A 17,181-nucleotide genomic window follows, 5' to 3' on the forward strand; every position below is an offset into this window, starting at 1 on the left:
CCATTAGGGCCTCTGAGTCAGCAGCTGCAAATAAACTGTTTTCTTGAAATAGCGATCTCAGGTCTCTCTCTCCCCCCACGAACCCCCGTTTACCACATCAATAGTTTTGTATGGCCCGCAAATGATGTTATAAATATCCAAATGGCCCTTGGCGGAAAAAAGGTTCCTCACCCCTGCTCTACAAGAAGGGGGTGAATTCTGCATGAAGATCCTGAGTGCATTTTCTTCCCTGGCATAGAGGAAGAGGCCCTCATCAGACTGATACTGATTGCCAGCTAAAGGCACCGGGTTTTCAAATGATCCATTTTCATTTCAATTGTCTTTGGAACCATCAAAATTTATTGCAAGAACACTCAATTGCAGAACATACTTTAACACTCACTTTTAGGCACAACTTTGTGGCTGAGGAATATAAAGCCAACGTACTCTCCCTTAATGTTCAGTTTTAAGTACACTTTAAAATTGCAAAATAACTTTCTTTCAGGGCTTTTATATAATTTGCTAGCTGAATCAGCTTGCCAACGACTTTTCAGAGCTAATGACTAACAGCAACCGCACGCGCACCTGCTTTTAGAGGAAGGTGGGCTTGGATACCATTTTTCAAAATCTAGTTTCCAAATCTGTTTGGCAGCCGAAGGCGCACGTAGCCACCGAGAAACGACACGGTGGCCAAAACCAGGAGCCATTCTCAGTGGTCAGACCCCCTCTTCCTCCAAACCTCTCTGAACGCAGCACGTGGGGCTGCCGAGCACGTGGAAGGAATGGGAAGGGGTCGCGCACTCCTTCACCTGCTCCACATTCATCCCGGCATCATGTATCAAACTCCTCTCCCATTGTAGCCCATTTCAAGAACTCTCTCCCTATGTATTTTATTCTGGCGGTCCATGCCGTTCAACAGCATGGGTGACTTGCAGGGGTCCTCAAACCTTTTGAGCCTGTGGGCACCTTCGAAATTCTGAAATAAGGTGGTGGGCACCACCACAAAACGGCTGCCTCAGGAAGTGGTGCCAACTACAGAACGGCTGACAAAGGAGGTGGAGCCAGCCACGCTATGACAGGGAGTGAGGTTATGCATAATTCGAATAGTAAGTCGTCAACGTTCCTGGCAGAGGCTGTGCTTAACAGGATGCCAACACAAACGGTAACATAAGGAAGATCCTTGTGATGTTGCTGAAGCAACATTTTACAAATCTTCCAAGCCAATCAGATTTCCAATGGACAATCAGAAGCCCTGCTGGTCAAACCCCCTCCCCCCGGCCGCACCGAATTTCTAAAAACACTTGGCGGGAACCAGGAAAGGTGTCAGCAGGTGCAATGGCGCCCACAGGCATCACATTGGGGACCTCTGGGTTACCTCTTATACAAGATAGATATCAGTCAAAAGAGGAGCATGCCTATTATCTTAGGTGCTTTGGAAGACAGGCAGGATGGTGCTGCTGCAGTCATCTTGTTTGTGGGCTTCCTGGTTGGCCACTGTGTGAACAGACTGCTGGGCTTGATGGACCTTGGTCTGATCCAGCAGGGCCTTCCTTATGTTCAGAGTGTGACAGACGAGAGAAACACAGTGGCTCAATGCTCCTATCTACTAGAAAGATCTCCCCTCACTATGCCATCAGGAATCATTCAAAGCTCCATGGCCAAACAGCTAGGACTAATAATTGCAGTTAAACTGGGTTATGGAAGAACATTGCCTTGAATAATCACAAGATCCTATTGAGTCATGATGTCAGCCAGGCTCTCTGTCGACCCCGGGTAAAAACAAGATGGTTCCCCACACAATCTAAGTGGAGTTTTTTGTGCACTCCGTCCCTCCCCATTTGCACCTGGTCCCCCGCCCGACATCTGCACCTCAATGGGGACCCGCCCGAGTAATCACTGATCTGATACCGGGTCCCGCGGAACAATGCCGGGAGCCCGGGAAGATCAACCAGTTATTACACTCATTAAATTCCTGTATGCGTTGTCTTAAGTCATTACCGGCAGTTAGTTTCTGTATTGCTTCATTGTTTCTAAAACCTAATAAATCCCATTGTATTTACCCTATATATGTACTGAGTTTTCCCCATGCCTGTATTCTAGCCTTAAGTTTCTATGACCTGCTGAACTCGCTGACTTTCTGAATAAAACTTCTAACTCGCTGCAACGTCTGGAGTGAAGTCCCTTTACAAGAAACGCAACGTGTTGCTGAGGCCGGACACATGACCACACTTGCCCAGGCAGAGATGCCAGAAGGTTTATATCTTCCTGTTTCAGCAACAACCTGAATGCCCAATAAGAGCATACTTGTGGGAAATGCCTCCCAAAAAGTGGCAGTACAAGCCCCTCCATTTCAAATACTCATGGAAAATTTGCAATTCTAAGAGAAATCCCTTCAAGCACAGGGTTGCCATCAGTCAGAAACAAAATGGCCCGATGCCTCTGTGCATGTGAAGAGCTCCTCTCTCCAAAAGGCTTTAAGGTCAAAGTGCCTTTCCTTAGTGTGTGATGGAATCCATACAGAAAGCCACACTTGGTCTACAAAGAGAATGAAGGATTTCTAGCCATTTCCCCCCTGAGAACTTGACACGGCGTCGCTTCACTGACAGAGAGACGACGTGTGGAACAAAACACACATGCAAGGCTAAGGCAGTCACCACAAAATCTCTGGCAGTGCTGCGGAGAACCAGCACCATCTCCAGACTCCATGTCACCACCCTCTACCCAATTCTAGGAGATTCTGGGATGCACCGTGCTGCTTCCATGGCAGTCCCAAAACTACTGCTGATGCCCGGCAAGGGAAAGCCAACTGTTCAGCCTGCCGCCCCTCACCTTCTCAGTACCCGGCTACTGATCCCCGGTGGGGAGACCTCTCTGACCGAATACAGAACTGATGAGAGATGCTGAGCATTATGCAATGAATGTGTTCCATGGGCAAACACACCATTTTGGACAGCTGAGATGACTGATGGACTCTGCTTCAGGTCTCCTCGCCTCACTGCCATGAGACTCAAGCAGCATGTGGCCGGGGGGGGGGGGGGGCTCTATAGCAGCTATGAGGGCGCAGTTTCCTTCTGCCTTGTAGCCAATTTTGTGCTGGTGCACTAGGTGGAACTGATTCTCCCCCAAGGTCACAGATGGTTGGGTCTGCTAACTGTCACCATGGAGTAGAAAACTACAATTCCCATGGGGCTGTGGGAAAACACACATGTGCAAACTGCTGCAGATGCAGACCAGCGGCAGTCGGAGTTGACCTCAAGGAGAGTCATGGAGAGTGTGTTACAGCAGTCTGGTCTCAAGGTCACTGTGGCATGGGACCCCACGCGGCTAGATCAGCCAAGTCAAAGTAGGGAACCATCTCCCAAATTAAATGAAGATGGAGGAAACCTTTTCTTTCTTTTTTTGCACCTGCATTAACTTGCTTCTCCAGCAATAACGCTGGGGCCCAGGCTCTTTGCCAAGAGTCAGTCGAACCCGCTCAAATGTGGGACTCGCAACATCCTTCAAGACCTCAGGCTTGCCAAGCGCCATTTCTTCCATCTTGCCAGAGTTCAGTTTCTACTTGTTCACTCTTAACCATTTAGCCAGAGCAGTCAAGACCCTCAACCACTTTACCATGCAGTTTGGATAAAGAAATATAGAGCTGGGTATTGTCCCGCATATTGATAACATCCAGTTCCAAGGCTTTCAGTGATCTTTCATAATGGCTTTAAAATGTGTTTGAATAGCAGGGTGGATAAAAATCGATGATTTTAAAAAGAAAATTTAAAAAATCAGATTTTAAAAATTTAAATCAGATTTTAAAAATTTAAATTGGAGTTTTTTAAATTAAATTGAATTTTTAAAATAAAATGCTTTTGGAGGAAAAATCTACTTAAAGATAGTTTTCTATTTAAGATACATTACAGTCCAAAGGCTATTCATCAGGAAATAAGGATTAGTTTTCAATTATATAGCACGAGGCTGTATATTTATGCAATGTTTAATTTTTCTGGTAAATGAATTTCCATTAATCTATATACACAGAATCAACCTCTTACCTCTTAAGGGCTAAGTTCCAAGAGGTTCAATGAATAGATTGTTTGGAGTGGAATAGATCTGCACAAGTAGCTAAGTATGAAGAGGGAGGGGCAAGCAGTTAAAATGAAAGTGCAACCTTGTGAGCAGAATACTCCACATGTCTTGGGATCTTTGTGTAATAATTGTGCAAGCCTGCTCCAGCCTAGGCCCTGTATCTCTCCTCTTCCCTCCTCCCCTCTGGAAAAAGGAAGGCCAGCCTCTCCAGAGCCAGGGCTGCTGGGAGATACAGCCTCTCTGAGTTTCCATTACATTTGTGTGTTGAGTCCGCAGGGGAAAGTCTGCTGCAGTACAAGACTGTGTGTTGAGTCAGTGGGGGGGAAAGTCATTGTGAATGATAAAGGGGACTGGATGGAACCGCTGTGCTCCTGTGCTCCTGACTATGTCAAACTACCAGATAAGCACCAAATGTTGACGTGTCATGTCTTAGCATGGAACTAGGATAAAAGTTCATTCCCCAGTACAATCGGGGCTCAGTCTTTTGTGCTTGTTAATGCGGGTTGAGCCGCAGCTGCAATAAAACTGTTTTCTCGACAAACGGTCTCGGGTCTCTCTCCTCGACGAACCTCCATTTTTCCGCAACAGTGTATAGCCTGAGGTTTATCACAATATTCTCTCCCTGGAGGAGAAAACCTATAATGGCAGCAGGCCATAAAAGAGACCCAGTTTGGGAATATTTTAATGAAGTTCCTCTTCCTCACAATAATTTCATAATTGTCTATCTATTTCTAATAGTATAACCAAATCAGTAATTTTTGATGTAACTGTAAAAACTACTCTGAAAATTTATTATTCCAAAAATGAAACCTTCATCTGGTTGTAAATATTAAGATTATATTATTATTATTAAGATTATACCAGTCTTTCTGTAAAAAACCATGATTTAAATCAAGTCCTACTGATTTAAATCATGATTTAAATTATGATTTAAATTGATTTGATTTAAATCCACCCTGTTGAATAGTATGGAGGATTCCACATGACAAATCCCGAACTGAGGACACCTTGTTTCCAACAGCAATGCTCTAAATCCAATCCGTATGGAACAATTTAAACTCGTCCAAAGTACACCCCCTTACACACGTACCTTCCTCCTCCAAGCATCTCAACAAAACGGCACTGTCCATTGTATCAAAGGCCACTTATAAATCCAACCAAAAGCTACAAAGAGGCACAGTTCATGTCTACACTCAGATGGAAACCATCAACTAAAGGCAATATTGCCACATCCGTCCCCCTAGGTTGGTCCGTAAATAGACTGAAAGGGATCTAGAGCTGAAGAGCGAAGGAGGAAGACCTGAACTTGTTCTGTAACTGCTCTCTCAATCACCTTGCTCAGAAAGAGCAGATTATTTCTTTCATTTTACAAAATTTATATCCCACCTTTGTTCCCTCATGAGGGCCACCAAGGTGCCTAACAAATTTAAAACATACATAATAAAATTATTAGATACCAGGTGATAACTGAGCACATGACTTGTCGATAAGGATAGTTTTTTGAAGTAATGGTCAGATAACCACTTCGCTGAGCGGCCAAGCACTTTGAGTCAGTGATCGACTTACGACGGACAGCAAATATTCAATACAGTTCTTACATGATTTCAGCAACCAGGATGGACAAGTAGCCAGACTGCTAGCAGTGTCCTTCACACATCCCAAGATCCTGCCAACATCCATCATGGTAGCTCGGTCAAACAATCCATATACGGATCTGACAATACACTAGACATTTCGTCTATCAGAGATATATTACAAGCAACATCCAAACAGGAAAAGCAGTCCTTACTCACCAGAGGCAAGAAGGTAAGTAACCATTAGAAATCCATAGCAAATAAGCATGCATCAAAGTCTAATGACCAACGTGTTATTTATTGTGAGCTTTAATCATACCCAGACCATTAAAAAACTAATACACAGAACAACAAATTAACATTAGTGCAAAAGTATCAAAGCAATCAAAGATGTCTCAACTGTTCCAAAAGCTCAACAAGGAACCATAACTCAGTGTTGTCCCCCCAATCCCACAGTTTTCTCAAGAACAGAAAATCACACAACTGGGGAAATCCCAGCTAAATATGATATAAACAATCAGCAACTTTCCTTCCAACCATGATAAACTAGTTTTGTTGCACTGCCAGCGCTTCCAAATTGTTTACTTCTGGGCAATGGTTCTGTCAGAGCCAGCAATTTAGCAGGTTAAACTGAGGTTGCTATGGAAAGTGTCTCATTAACATTAATTAATTTTCAGATCATGGTGTTTATAAGCACCAAAGATAATGTTCACCCAGCCATTTCAGTGTAATCGGAAAAATGTACCCAAGGATTAGTAATGGGTATCGTGTTTCCTTCTGCTCCTGTTTCCAAATGCAGAGCTTTCCACATACGCAGGATTTCCAACATTTATTTCCATAACATGCAAACACCTCCCAATAGATCAATTAATGCAAAGGTGTTTTTTTTTTTTTACTCATCTAGACTTGATCTGTTCTTGCACAATCCCCTTGGGTGAAATCTTTCCTTTTTTCCACGGTCATAAATAGATCCTGAGCCTATTCAGATTAGCAGACACAAAAACATACAGATAACTGGAGAGGAACTTGCTTCAGCACTTCCAATCCACCCAATTCCAGATATTAGGAAGAATGTTAAAGCTGGGGAGGGAGTGGGAAGGTTATGCCCACGACTTCCCTAACATTTCTCCATGAAAAGAGCAAGAGTCCAGTAGCACCTTAAAGACTAACAACATTTCTGAGCTTTCATGAGTCACAGCTCACTTCTTCAGATTTCTCCATGAAGGAAATCATTTCAATGCCATTTTCAACCAGCACCTCGGTTGTAAGGCCTCAAGTATTTGACAGCCCCCCAGAAGATTTTTAACTATTTCTGGGAACCATTCTGTGCCAGCTTTGGCTGGGGAGGGCGGGATATAAATCACAAAATAAATACATAAATAAAATCACTTAACCATGGTCATTCAACTACAGAAGTAACCACTCGTGCTAGGGAAAATGAAGAGCTCCGTTTCCAGTTCACCAATGGATCCTTCCATACATGCTCCCTGGAGCCTTGTGTGAGGCACCCCGCCCAATTCTTTCGTCAGATGAGTAAATTCAAGGAGGGGAGCCAAGGACAGGAGTTGCTCATGCAGAACTCAGCACCATCAGAACCAGGCCCTTGTCTGCAGGGCCTCAGAAGAACCTGAGCTGCTTAAATTTATGTTCAAGTCCTCCTTATTCCAAGATTTAAGAACATAAGAAAGGCCCTGCTGGATCAGACCAAGGCCCATCAAGTCCAGCAGTCTGTTCACACACAGCGGCCAACCAGGTGCCTCTAGGAAGCCACAAACAAGACGACTGCAGCAGCACCATCCTGCCTGTGTTCCAAAGCACCTAATATAATAGGCCTGCTCCTCTGATCCTGGAGAGAATAGGTATGCATCATGACTAGTATCCATTTTGACTAGTAGCCATGAATAGCCCTCTCCTCCGTTGACATGTCCTCTCCCCTCTTAAAGCATTCCAAGTTGGCAACCATCAACACATCGTGGGGCAGGGAGTTCCACAGTTTAACTATGCGCTGTGGGAAGAAATACTTCCTTTTACCTGTTTTGAATCTCTCACCCTCCCGCTTCAGCAGATGACCCCGTGTTTCAGTATTATGAGAGAGGGAGAAAAGCTTCTCCATCACTCCTAGATACAGCCCGGATCACAGATGCTATAATCTGGCTAGCAGTAACCAAGCTAGTGATTAAGAGCAGCAGCCAGTCGATATTCCTGGTACCTAACTTTTATTATAACATCTGTAGCAATTCTGGGTGTGTGAATAATTATGGAATGGCAATCTCAATAATGCTTTCTCCAATAGCAACAATTCATTGCTGGCAATCTTGAGACAGAAAGTCTCAATGGGTTGTGCTGTGGAATCCGCATAAACTACCAAGAAATTCAGTTCATTAAATAAACACAAATTGACTGCCTGGGCAACGCAAATTTACAGGTGAATCACATAACAAGATGAGGCCCGTGTCCCACGTGCAGTCAGAACACCCTAAGCCACGAGGATTGGTCAGCCGCTGCGTCCCCCTTCATCAGGGTGATGCATTGGACACGTCGTTGCCAATTAACAGTTTTAGGAAACGGAGGCAGCAATCCCGGCCATATGTTTGAGAGGGCAAGTAAGATTTGCCTCCTGTCTTATTTCAATAAAAAATGACTTTCAAAAAGTGCAAGACATTGCAGCTCAATTTTATATTCTATTTCCAGGAGAGAGAAAAATACATTAACAAGCAAATTGGGGTTGAGGTTGCAGCCAGAACAAGTACACCTCAGTTTTTCAAATACTGGATCTGCAAAATGACCTCCATTGCTTTGCTAGAGGCTAAATCAAAGACTGATGACTTTGCATGCTTCCTATGACCCTCGCCAGCTTTTGCACACTAATCCTAAATTCTCTTTTTCTTTTCTTTTTTCCCCCTTCCAATTTTCAAGTACCATTCTGTTTGGTCAGTTCTTGTGGCTGTTGCTGTGGCAATCTACAAAGATGCAGCAGGGTGGAAATGCCCCTCAACTCATGAACACATGAAAATGCCTTATACTGAATCAGACCATTGGTCTTGTCTATTCAGACCACCAGCGGCTCGCCAGGGTCTCAGCAGAGAAAGGTCTTTCACATCACATCCTTTAACTGGAGATGCCAGAGATTGAACCAGGGACCTTCTGCATGCCAAGCAGATGCTCTGCCACTGAGCCACGACCCCTCTGCTGTGTTTCTAGAGCTTGTAGGGTGCCGTGTTTGAAGGGTGGAATCTCAAAGGTCAACGTCTGAGGGGAGCAGACATCAGCAGTTAAGCAGATAAGGCAAGGCAAAGAGCCGTCCGTTTCCAGATCCAGTTGCTCAAAGTTTTGGAAGGCCTCTCAGGATCACCAGCTCAGTCCAGCAACCCCCCTCAAATCAATGACATCTGCTATCATGAAGATGCATTTAATTAGCCTCCAGAAAGGCAGCTACTTGCCAACCTGGCTGGCAGCAGACCAACAGTTCCGCAAGCTTCAAGGCTGGCCAGGAACTCAGGCTGGCTAAGCATGTGCCAAATGTGAATCCAGCCACAGCTTCCCTACAGTGGAAGAATCCATTATTCATACAAGCAAGGAGGAAAGCAGCATAACACTGTTCGATGGTTTACTCTCTATAATGCAATAGTCAAGAGTGGGGAGAATCCCCTTGTGAAAAGGTAAAGGTCCCCTGTGCATGCACCGGGTCATTCCTGACCCATGGGGTGACGTCACATCCTGACGTTTCCAAGGCAGACTTTGTTTGCGGGGTGGTTTGCCAGTGCCTTCCCCAGTCATCTTCCCTTTACCCCCAGCAAGCTGGGTACTCATTTCACCGATCTCGGAAGGATGGAAGGCTGAGTCAACCTTGAGCCGGCTACCTGAAACCAACTTCCGTTGGGATCGAACTCAGGTCTTTATAACCTTTTTTCCTCCCCCAAAAACCTAAAAAATAAGCAGTGGCCTTTATGTAGGGATGAAATTAGAGGATGGTATCTGTAATATTGGCGCTGTTCCAGACCAAAGGGTCATGGGATTGCTAAATAAAGAAAGGGGGGGAATAACCCTAACAAACAACATTAGTGGGGTTCTGTGCAAGGAAGAGTCAAGTAAAATTCTTCACAAATGCAAGTAAAGGAAACCTTGGGCAAATCTTTGATTTTTCTCAGTCTTTCCTAAAGTCTTATAACTCTAGAAAAGGGCAAAAGAGAGTGCAACTCTAGTGAAACTATAAAATAAATACAGCAATGGAGAAAAACTGCAAATTAGTGTATTTTCAAGCAACTAAAATTTCATTATGCTGGACAAAAACCTCTTCAACATCTCACAGTATTATCCAGTAAATGGTGGTGATGATGAAGAAGAAGAAGAGTTGTTTTTTATACCCCGCTTTTCTCTACCAAAAGGAGTCTCAAAGCAGATTACAAATTCCTTCCCTTCTCCCTCCCCCCCCACCACAGGCACCTTGAGAGGTAGGTGGAGCTGAGAGAGTTCTGAGACAACTGTGACTAGCCCAAGGTCACCCAGCAGGCTGCATATGGAGGAGTGGGGAATCCAATCTGGTTCTCCAGATCAGAGTCCACTGTTCACATAGAGGAGCGAGGAATCAAACCCAGTTCTCCAAATTAGAATCTGCCACTCTTAACCACTACACCACGCTGGGTCTCATGAATGAGTAAATAATGGAGCGTGTTCTCAAGTGACTGCAACCAAGAGGGGACCGGCCAACATCCCCCCCCAGAGCTTCCACTGACAGCCATCCAACACCCCACACAGGTATTCCAGGGAGCCTCTAAAGGAGTCCTACGTGTTGGCCACACTATAGTTCCCACGTGGGAACTATATTGCCATAGCAAGAGAGATGAGGCAGTAGCTGGAGGCAACAGTTTCCCTCATCCCTGCCCCAGGGCCTCCTTGAATTACTGTACTGACCCCTGTCAGAACCAGAGACTAGACAGACACTAGATCTGATCCAGTAGGGCCTTCTGATGACCTAAAGCTTGCTAAGAGAAGTAGCAATCCTGACACATTGTGGTTGATCCTGATGAAGATATCAGCACATGTGATTAGGAGGTTCATTTCGTTCATTTCAGAGATAAATTTCTTGTTGGTATGAAATTATGAAAATGATCTACTTTTTCATGCCACACAGAATGAACACTGAAAGAGCATCCTGATCCAGTAGAGGTTAGCTACACAATGAACCAGGTTTCCTTACAGTTTAGGAAAAGCTGCAACTGGATAAGAAATGGGTGCTCAGATCTGTACTGGAATGCGAAGAAACCCAGACAATCCCCACCTGCACTGGAGGGCCTAGAGAGGCCATTCCCACCAGCAACCAGCTCTCTTACGTGTATGCTGACCACTAGGCTGGGGACACTACACGGTTAAAGGGTTTAAATTCTCGATGCACATTTTCGGCCCATTATGCAAGCATGCTGAGCAACTCCTCACAGTTCTAGCCACTTATTCATACTGCACATCCCTTAACATGACAAGCAAAGCAGGAGAAAGCACACGAGACAAATCAGCACAAAGCCATTTCACCTCCAGGAGCCGTGATAAGTAGGTACTGCTGGAGAACCACCAAGGTCACATTCACAAAGGGTCGAAACCTGCTCAATAGCTAACAAAACATGGGATCCTTTTTTTGGCGACGGGTCAGCTGCGACAACCCCAGAAGAGCGCAGGCTGTTTGGGGGAAGAGAGATGACTTCTGTTCATAAACATCCTTCTCTTGACACAAGAAATGCTGCTTGCAAGTATCTGCAATCTTGTCTCAAAGCATATAGAGGAAATCGAGAACTGCCTGGCTGAAACTGCAGCCTGCCTCTCAAGCAACAGAGAAGGAACGCCTTTCCCCCACCCCTTCTAATGTATAACTTCACTTCCACTTGGCTATTTCCACAACCAAGAATGTGCTCACAAATCCATAATGGGCAATCAAGCTTAAGCCCTTCCAGAGGTTCTGTATAATGACGGCGTACCATCAAACCCAGCCCGCAGGCATTGACTTTACGCCATTTAATTCCCTGTCGTCAGACAGCTCCATAGCTAAAAGTGTGAACACCCCGTGTGGAGAAGCCCTGCATTCTGCTAGCAGCAGCCTAAAGGTCTCATCTGGGGTGCGGTGGATGTGAAGTGACAAGCGTGGATTAATGAACGGGCCGCTTCACACTGCCAACGTGACCCGTCCCTCAGTACACGTCCCTGTAACAGAGACCCAACGTTCTCCTCCAAAAGCCACTTCTGACTGAGTCCTTACCCTGACAGATGTTGTCCTTCTCTTCATACCCCGCCTCACACAAGCATTTGCCGATCGGAACCAGCCATTCCCCTTCGGCGCTGCAATGCATCCTGGGGGGTTCATCGGTCACGGAGTGGTTTATACAAGACCCCGAAACCTCCAGCAGCTGCGAAGAATCCGCTCCGGTGACGGTGTTTGGAAAGACTGCCAGGTTCTGGACCACCACAGGGCACTTTTTGTAATACACCCGCACGGAGACCAGGGCAATGCAAGCGCCCACGTCCTGGAAGGCAAGGTAGAAGCCCTTCTTGGTCAGGGGCCCGACGTCTCGCACTTCCGTGTTCAGCTTCATGACTCGATCGCCGAGGTCCAGCTCCGTAAAACTCTCGTCCGCCGCGATGGTGTCGATTTTGCTGTACTGGTTTTCTTTCACGTTCCTCCCGTCTTCATCGTCTGACTCAAAGTAGTACATGTTAAAGGTCTCTTTGCAAGTCCCAAGGCCCCCGGGAAGGCTGTTGCAGTCCCTAAGAGTGAATTTCAGTTCAATGAAGATTCTCGAGGCCCCTTCGTTGGAGATCCAGCTGGTCAGCAGCCAGTTGTTCTGACTCTGCTCCATCACTCGGCACACCTGGTACGTGTGGATCGGGGCATAATTTTCATCCACCTCACCTATTTCTTCCCACTAAACAAGGAGAGGAGGGAGGGGAAAGAGAAATGAAAACATGGCTTTTAAAAAGAGGGGGGAAACAGATGACAAATCTCTACAGTCCTAGCTCTGACCCTTAAGCATCCCCTGCTTAATGAGCTCAGTGCAAAGCCTTGCAAAACTTGGAACCACCCCATTTTCTAGCACAGGGATCCCCAACATGGTGCCGGCCAATTGCTTTTAGAAACTTGACAGGGCCGGGTGGGTTTTTCCCCCAGAAAGGCTTCTGACTGGCCACTGGAGATTTGATCAGTTGTACAGATTTTTAAAAACGTTGCTTCGGCAGCAGCTGCCACCACAGCGCAAGGGCCTTCACTGAAGGTAAGCCGCAGCAGCTACTTTGTGGCTGGCTCCGCCTTCTGTGGCAGCCATTTTGTGGCTGCGCTCACCGCGCTGTGTCAGAATTCCTAAGGCACCTGCTGGCTCAAAATGGCCGGGGACCCCCGGGCTGGCAGCCAGCTTACAAAGGAGAGACTAGCCTGACGGCACCAGAAAAAGGAGGGATCCCGTTCTCATTGGTGCCTTCGGATCTCCTCCCCTTCTTCTGCCTGCATTCACAGGTATCCCAAATGCAATAGCTGAGTCACAGCAGGAACGCAGTCCCCACCCCCACCCCCACTTGGGGACCCCTGAGCCCAGAGGAAAGGACGGGCCCCAGGCCGGAACAGAAATATGCCCTGCGAAGCAGCCCGTCACGAGGCCCGGCTTTCAAGCGGCCAGGCATCCGTCCATCCCCCTGCCCTCCTGCCCTCTTCACTTTCCAGCTACTGCACTCAGCAGTTTGAATCTCAGGACAAAAACCACAACCACCTATTAAGGGGCACCTAAGACCCCATTCCTCGGCCTTCCACTTTAGGGTGCACCCCTCGGAAGAAAGCAAATGGCATGCACCCGTATCACACGTCTCCCCTGCCTCACACAAAGAGTACTGTTTTCCTGAACATCCGGAAATGGTGATCATCGCTTGCAAGGTGGATTGCCCAGCGACCGGTCCCAACTTCCAAACGAAATGGGGTCTGTTTAGTGCTGTTTTTTATCTCTCCCCCCACCCAAAAAAAAATGTTTGCTTTTTCAAATGCATGTGGTATGAGTGTGCAAAGGGGTTTCTTGAGACATATAAGGATGCATCCTTGGCCCAAAGGCTGTTTAGTGTTGGCCTGTGTGACTTTGCCTGTGCTTGTATAAAGTCCATATCTCTGGTACCTGGCATTACATTTTTATGGCATTTATTTTATTGATTGATTGATTGATTGGGTATGGCCCGGCCCGACCAAGTGACATTTCTGTCATATCAGGCCCTCGTGACAAATGAGTTCGACACCCCTGGTTTAGATGTTATCTTTTTACCATTCCATGGTGGAGAATGAATTCATTTCTTAACCAGATGCTTTCTACACAGGCTCCAAAAGCTCAATTAAAGGGAGCTTTTCAAAGCAATAATGAAATTATGAGAAACTGGGGAGATTTGGGTTAGAGCAGGGGGGGGTCTTCAGCAGGTAGTTTGTGAATAGAAATCCAGCAAGTAGGAATCCTGGTTGCTCTCTGGCTGCTTCAGAGTAGCTTGTGAATCCCTTGGAAGATCCAGGAATAGATCACAAAGAGATCTGCTCTATATCTTGGAAACCAGCTGTAATTCCGAGAGATCTCTAGGACCCACCTTGTGGTTAGCAACCCTAACTTTTCTAAAAAAAAAAAAACATGTTTAAAGTTATTATGCCACAGGATTTTTCTCTGTGCTGCTTTGATGACAGCTTAATTTCTGGAGCTCTTCCAAGTCCATGTTCTATTTCTAAAAGGTAAATGGTAAAGGTAGTGCCCTGTGCAAGCACCAGATCAATCCTGACCCATAGGGTGACGTCACATCCCGACGTTTCCAAGGCAGACTTTGTTTACGGGGTGGTTTGCCAGTGCCTTCCCCAGTCATCTACACTTTACCCCCAGCAAGCTGGGTACTCGTTTTACCAACCTCGGAAGGCTGGAAGGCTGAGTCAACCTTGAGCCGGCTGCCTGAAACTGACTTCAGTCAGCAGAGCTTGGACTGCAGAACTGCAGCTTACTACTCTGCGCCATGAGTTCTGTTTCTAGGACAGAACAAAACTGTGATGTGCTGTGTTGAGGAGGAGGAGGAGGAGTTGGTTCAGCATATTTTGCATTTCTCAGAAGTAGCTCTCATGGAAGAAAAAGCTGCCAACCCCAGGATCAGAGAGGGGTTTTGTTGTTGTTGTGATGCTGACAACCATATTAATTACCATATTAATTTATATACTACAACACATTTGCCATTGCTTTTATAAAATTACAAGAAATGGTAAAGAGCAATAGCAATAATTAGAAAATGTAGTCATTATAATTAGTACCTGAGAAAGTAGTTTGTCTCCTAAATTGTGGGGCTGACTGCAGAACTGCCAACCCCCAAATAGGGGCTGAGGAATCTCCCGGAATGATAACTGATCTCCAGACCACAGAGATCAGCTCCCCTGGAGGAAATGGCTCCTTTGGAGGGTGAACACGCTGATGCTATACCCCCACCGAACTCCCTCCCCTCCCCAAAGCCCACCCTCCCCAGTCTCCCAGCCCAGAGTTAGCTAGCATAGCTGGCTCTGAGAGCTGATGAAAACTGGTCAAGGCCAGCACTAGAGCGTTCTGTGTCGATCTGTTTGCCAACAAGCACCATCAGAATATATTGGATTTATAACTCTTGCAGCAGAGATATGAATATCAACCCTCATTATTGTCTGGCACGTATAGAAAAGAGTCACTAGAGAGAAAGAGAAGGTGGGGAAAGGGCACTAATGAGTGAAGGCTGCTTATCTCTGCCAGCCCAGGAGGCAGAACATCAAGATCTTATCCAGGAAGCCTCCCTTCCTTATTGTTGTGCAAAACCATCTTGATCCCTGTCTCTGGGTGCAGCTATATTCGAGGTCAGTAGCCCCTTAGAGGCTTACAAGAGTTTCAGAGTTTAAGCTTTTGTGAGCCAAAGCTTCCTTAGGTCGAAATCGAATGGCTGTTTTGTCTTGTGATTCTCCCGTGAATGTAGCGAATCTCCGTTTTGTAAACACATGGTGGTCTCCCGTCTGCGGGACCAACCCACTTCTGGTGCGATACTTCCCCTGGTTTTCCAATTCCTGTGTTGTCTCGAATTTAAAGAAAGAATCGCTGCAATTGTGATTGCTTCCCTGTGCATTTCAGCACATGGGCTGACTCCCCTCCCTTCCAGCCCATTCCACTTCCCCTCCCACTCCTCCCAGCTGGGGGGGGGGAAGCTCACGCCCATTGCAAGCTGACACCTCCCGGCCCTGCTTCCTCTAGCAGGTGAGGCGCAGTGCGGGAAGGAAGATATAAGCCAGCCCTTGCCTGCCGAGGTTGGGGGGTGCACGCCGCAGGGTTGACGGCACCTTCTTCCCCCACCGCCTGACTCTTTTTGTTTGTCCCTCTCATATGATCATTTTTTTGATCTCAGGATAGAAAAGTGTGAGACATGAGAGGGACAAACCAATGACATCCTAGACATGCATTAACGGCCTTAGTATCTACTGTGTCTGACCAAGGGAGCTTTGGCTGACGAAAGCGTATACCCTGAAACTCTTGTGGGCCTCTAAGGGGCTACTGGGCTCACATCTAACGGCTGTACTGCAGACCAACACAGATACCCTTGGAAACTATCTCAGGGTAGGACAATGATCTCTAGTGAGCCAGCACCGTGTAGTGGTTAAGAGCAGTGGTTTTGAGAAGCTAATCTGGTGGACTGGATTTGTTTCCCCACTCCTCCACATGAAGCCAGCTGGGTGACCATGGGCTCTCAGCCCCACCTACCTCACAGGGCATCTGTTTTGGGGAGGGGAAGGGAAGGCGACTGTAAGCCAGTTTGATTCTTCCTTAAGTGGTAGAGAAAGTTGGCATATAAAAACCAACTCTTCTTCTTCTTCCTCCTCCTCTTCTTAAACTGTCCGAGCGATTCTTATTCTTAACAGGCTATTCTGTTACTTTGCTATCTACTGGGGAGGGGGAGGTTTAAGGTGGTAATCCTGGTACCTTAGAAACCAACTAGAGTTTTCGGGGTATGAACTTTCGAGAGTCAAAGCTCCCTTTGTCGGATACAAGTAGAATGGAGACCTCTCAAGTCTTTATATCCCAGCCTGAAGGTGGAAGGGGGTGTTGCAAAGACAGGATGCAGAGGGACAATGCCAAAAGTTGCACCTAACCACTTCCCCCGGCTTTAATCAAGCTGATTCCGACGTGCACTGTATCCCAGCATCCTTTCTTTGCAACACCCCTCCCACATTCAGGCTGGGATGTAAGGACTTGAGGGCACCCATTCCTACTTGTATCTGACAAAGGGAGCTTTGAGTCTTGAAAGCTCATATCCCCAAAATCCGGTTGGTCCCTAAAGTGCTACTGGATACTAGCTCTCCTACTGCAAACAACCAGGCTTCCCTCTGAAACTATGATGAAAGAGTTGAGCATATCCGGAGAACATAGATATGAGTACTGCTGGATGGTCCATCTATAGGGTTGCTAACCTCCAGGTGGTGGCTGGAGATCTCCTGCTATTACAACTGATCTCCAGCCAATAGAGATTAGTTCACCTGGAGAAAATGGCCACTTTGGCAATTGGATTCTATGGC

The 17,181-nt window shown here is 46.4% G+C and overlaps 1 protein-coding gene across 2 annotated transcripts in view; it reads right to left on the bottom strand.

Moving 5' to 3' along the window:
* Positions 1-12,532, bottom strand: part of EPHA5 (EPH receptor A5) — a 168,075-nt gene extending 155,543 nt beyond the window's left edge. For both annotated transcript variants that reach the window (XM_056857022.1, XM_056857021.1), the window contains exon 1: positions 11,869-12,532. In XM_056857022.1, the coding sequence (XP_056713000.1) occupies positions 11,869-12,466 (598 nt within the window). In that variant the 5' untranslated portion in view covers positions 12,467-12,532. The remainder of the gene's footprint in view (positions 1-11,868) is intronic.
* Between the last annotated feature and the right edge of the window lie 4,649 nt (positions 12,533-17,181).

The sequence above is a fragment of the Euleptes europaea genome, chromosome 11 (assembly GCF_029931775.1).
Source record: "Euleptes europaea isolate rEulEur1 chromosome 11, rEulEur1.hap1, whole genome shotgun sequence".
NCBI classification, from domain to species: Eukaryota; Metazoa; Chordata; class Lepidosauria; order Squamata; family Sphaerodactylidae; genus Euleptes; species Euleptes europaea.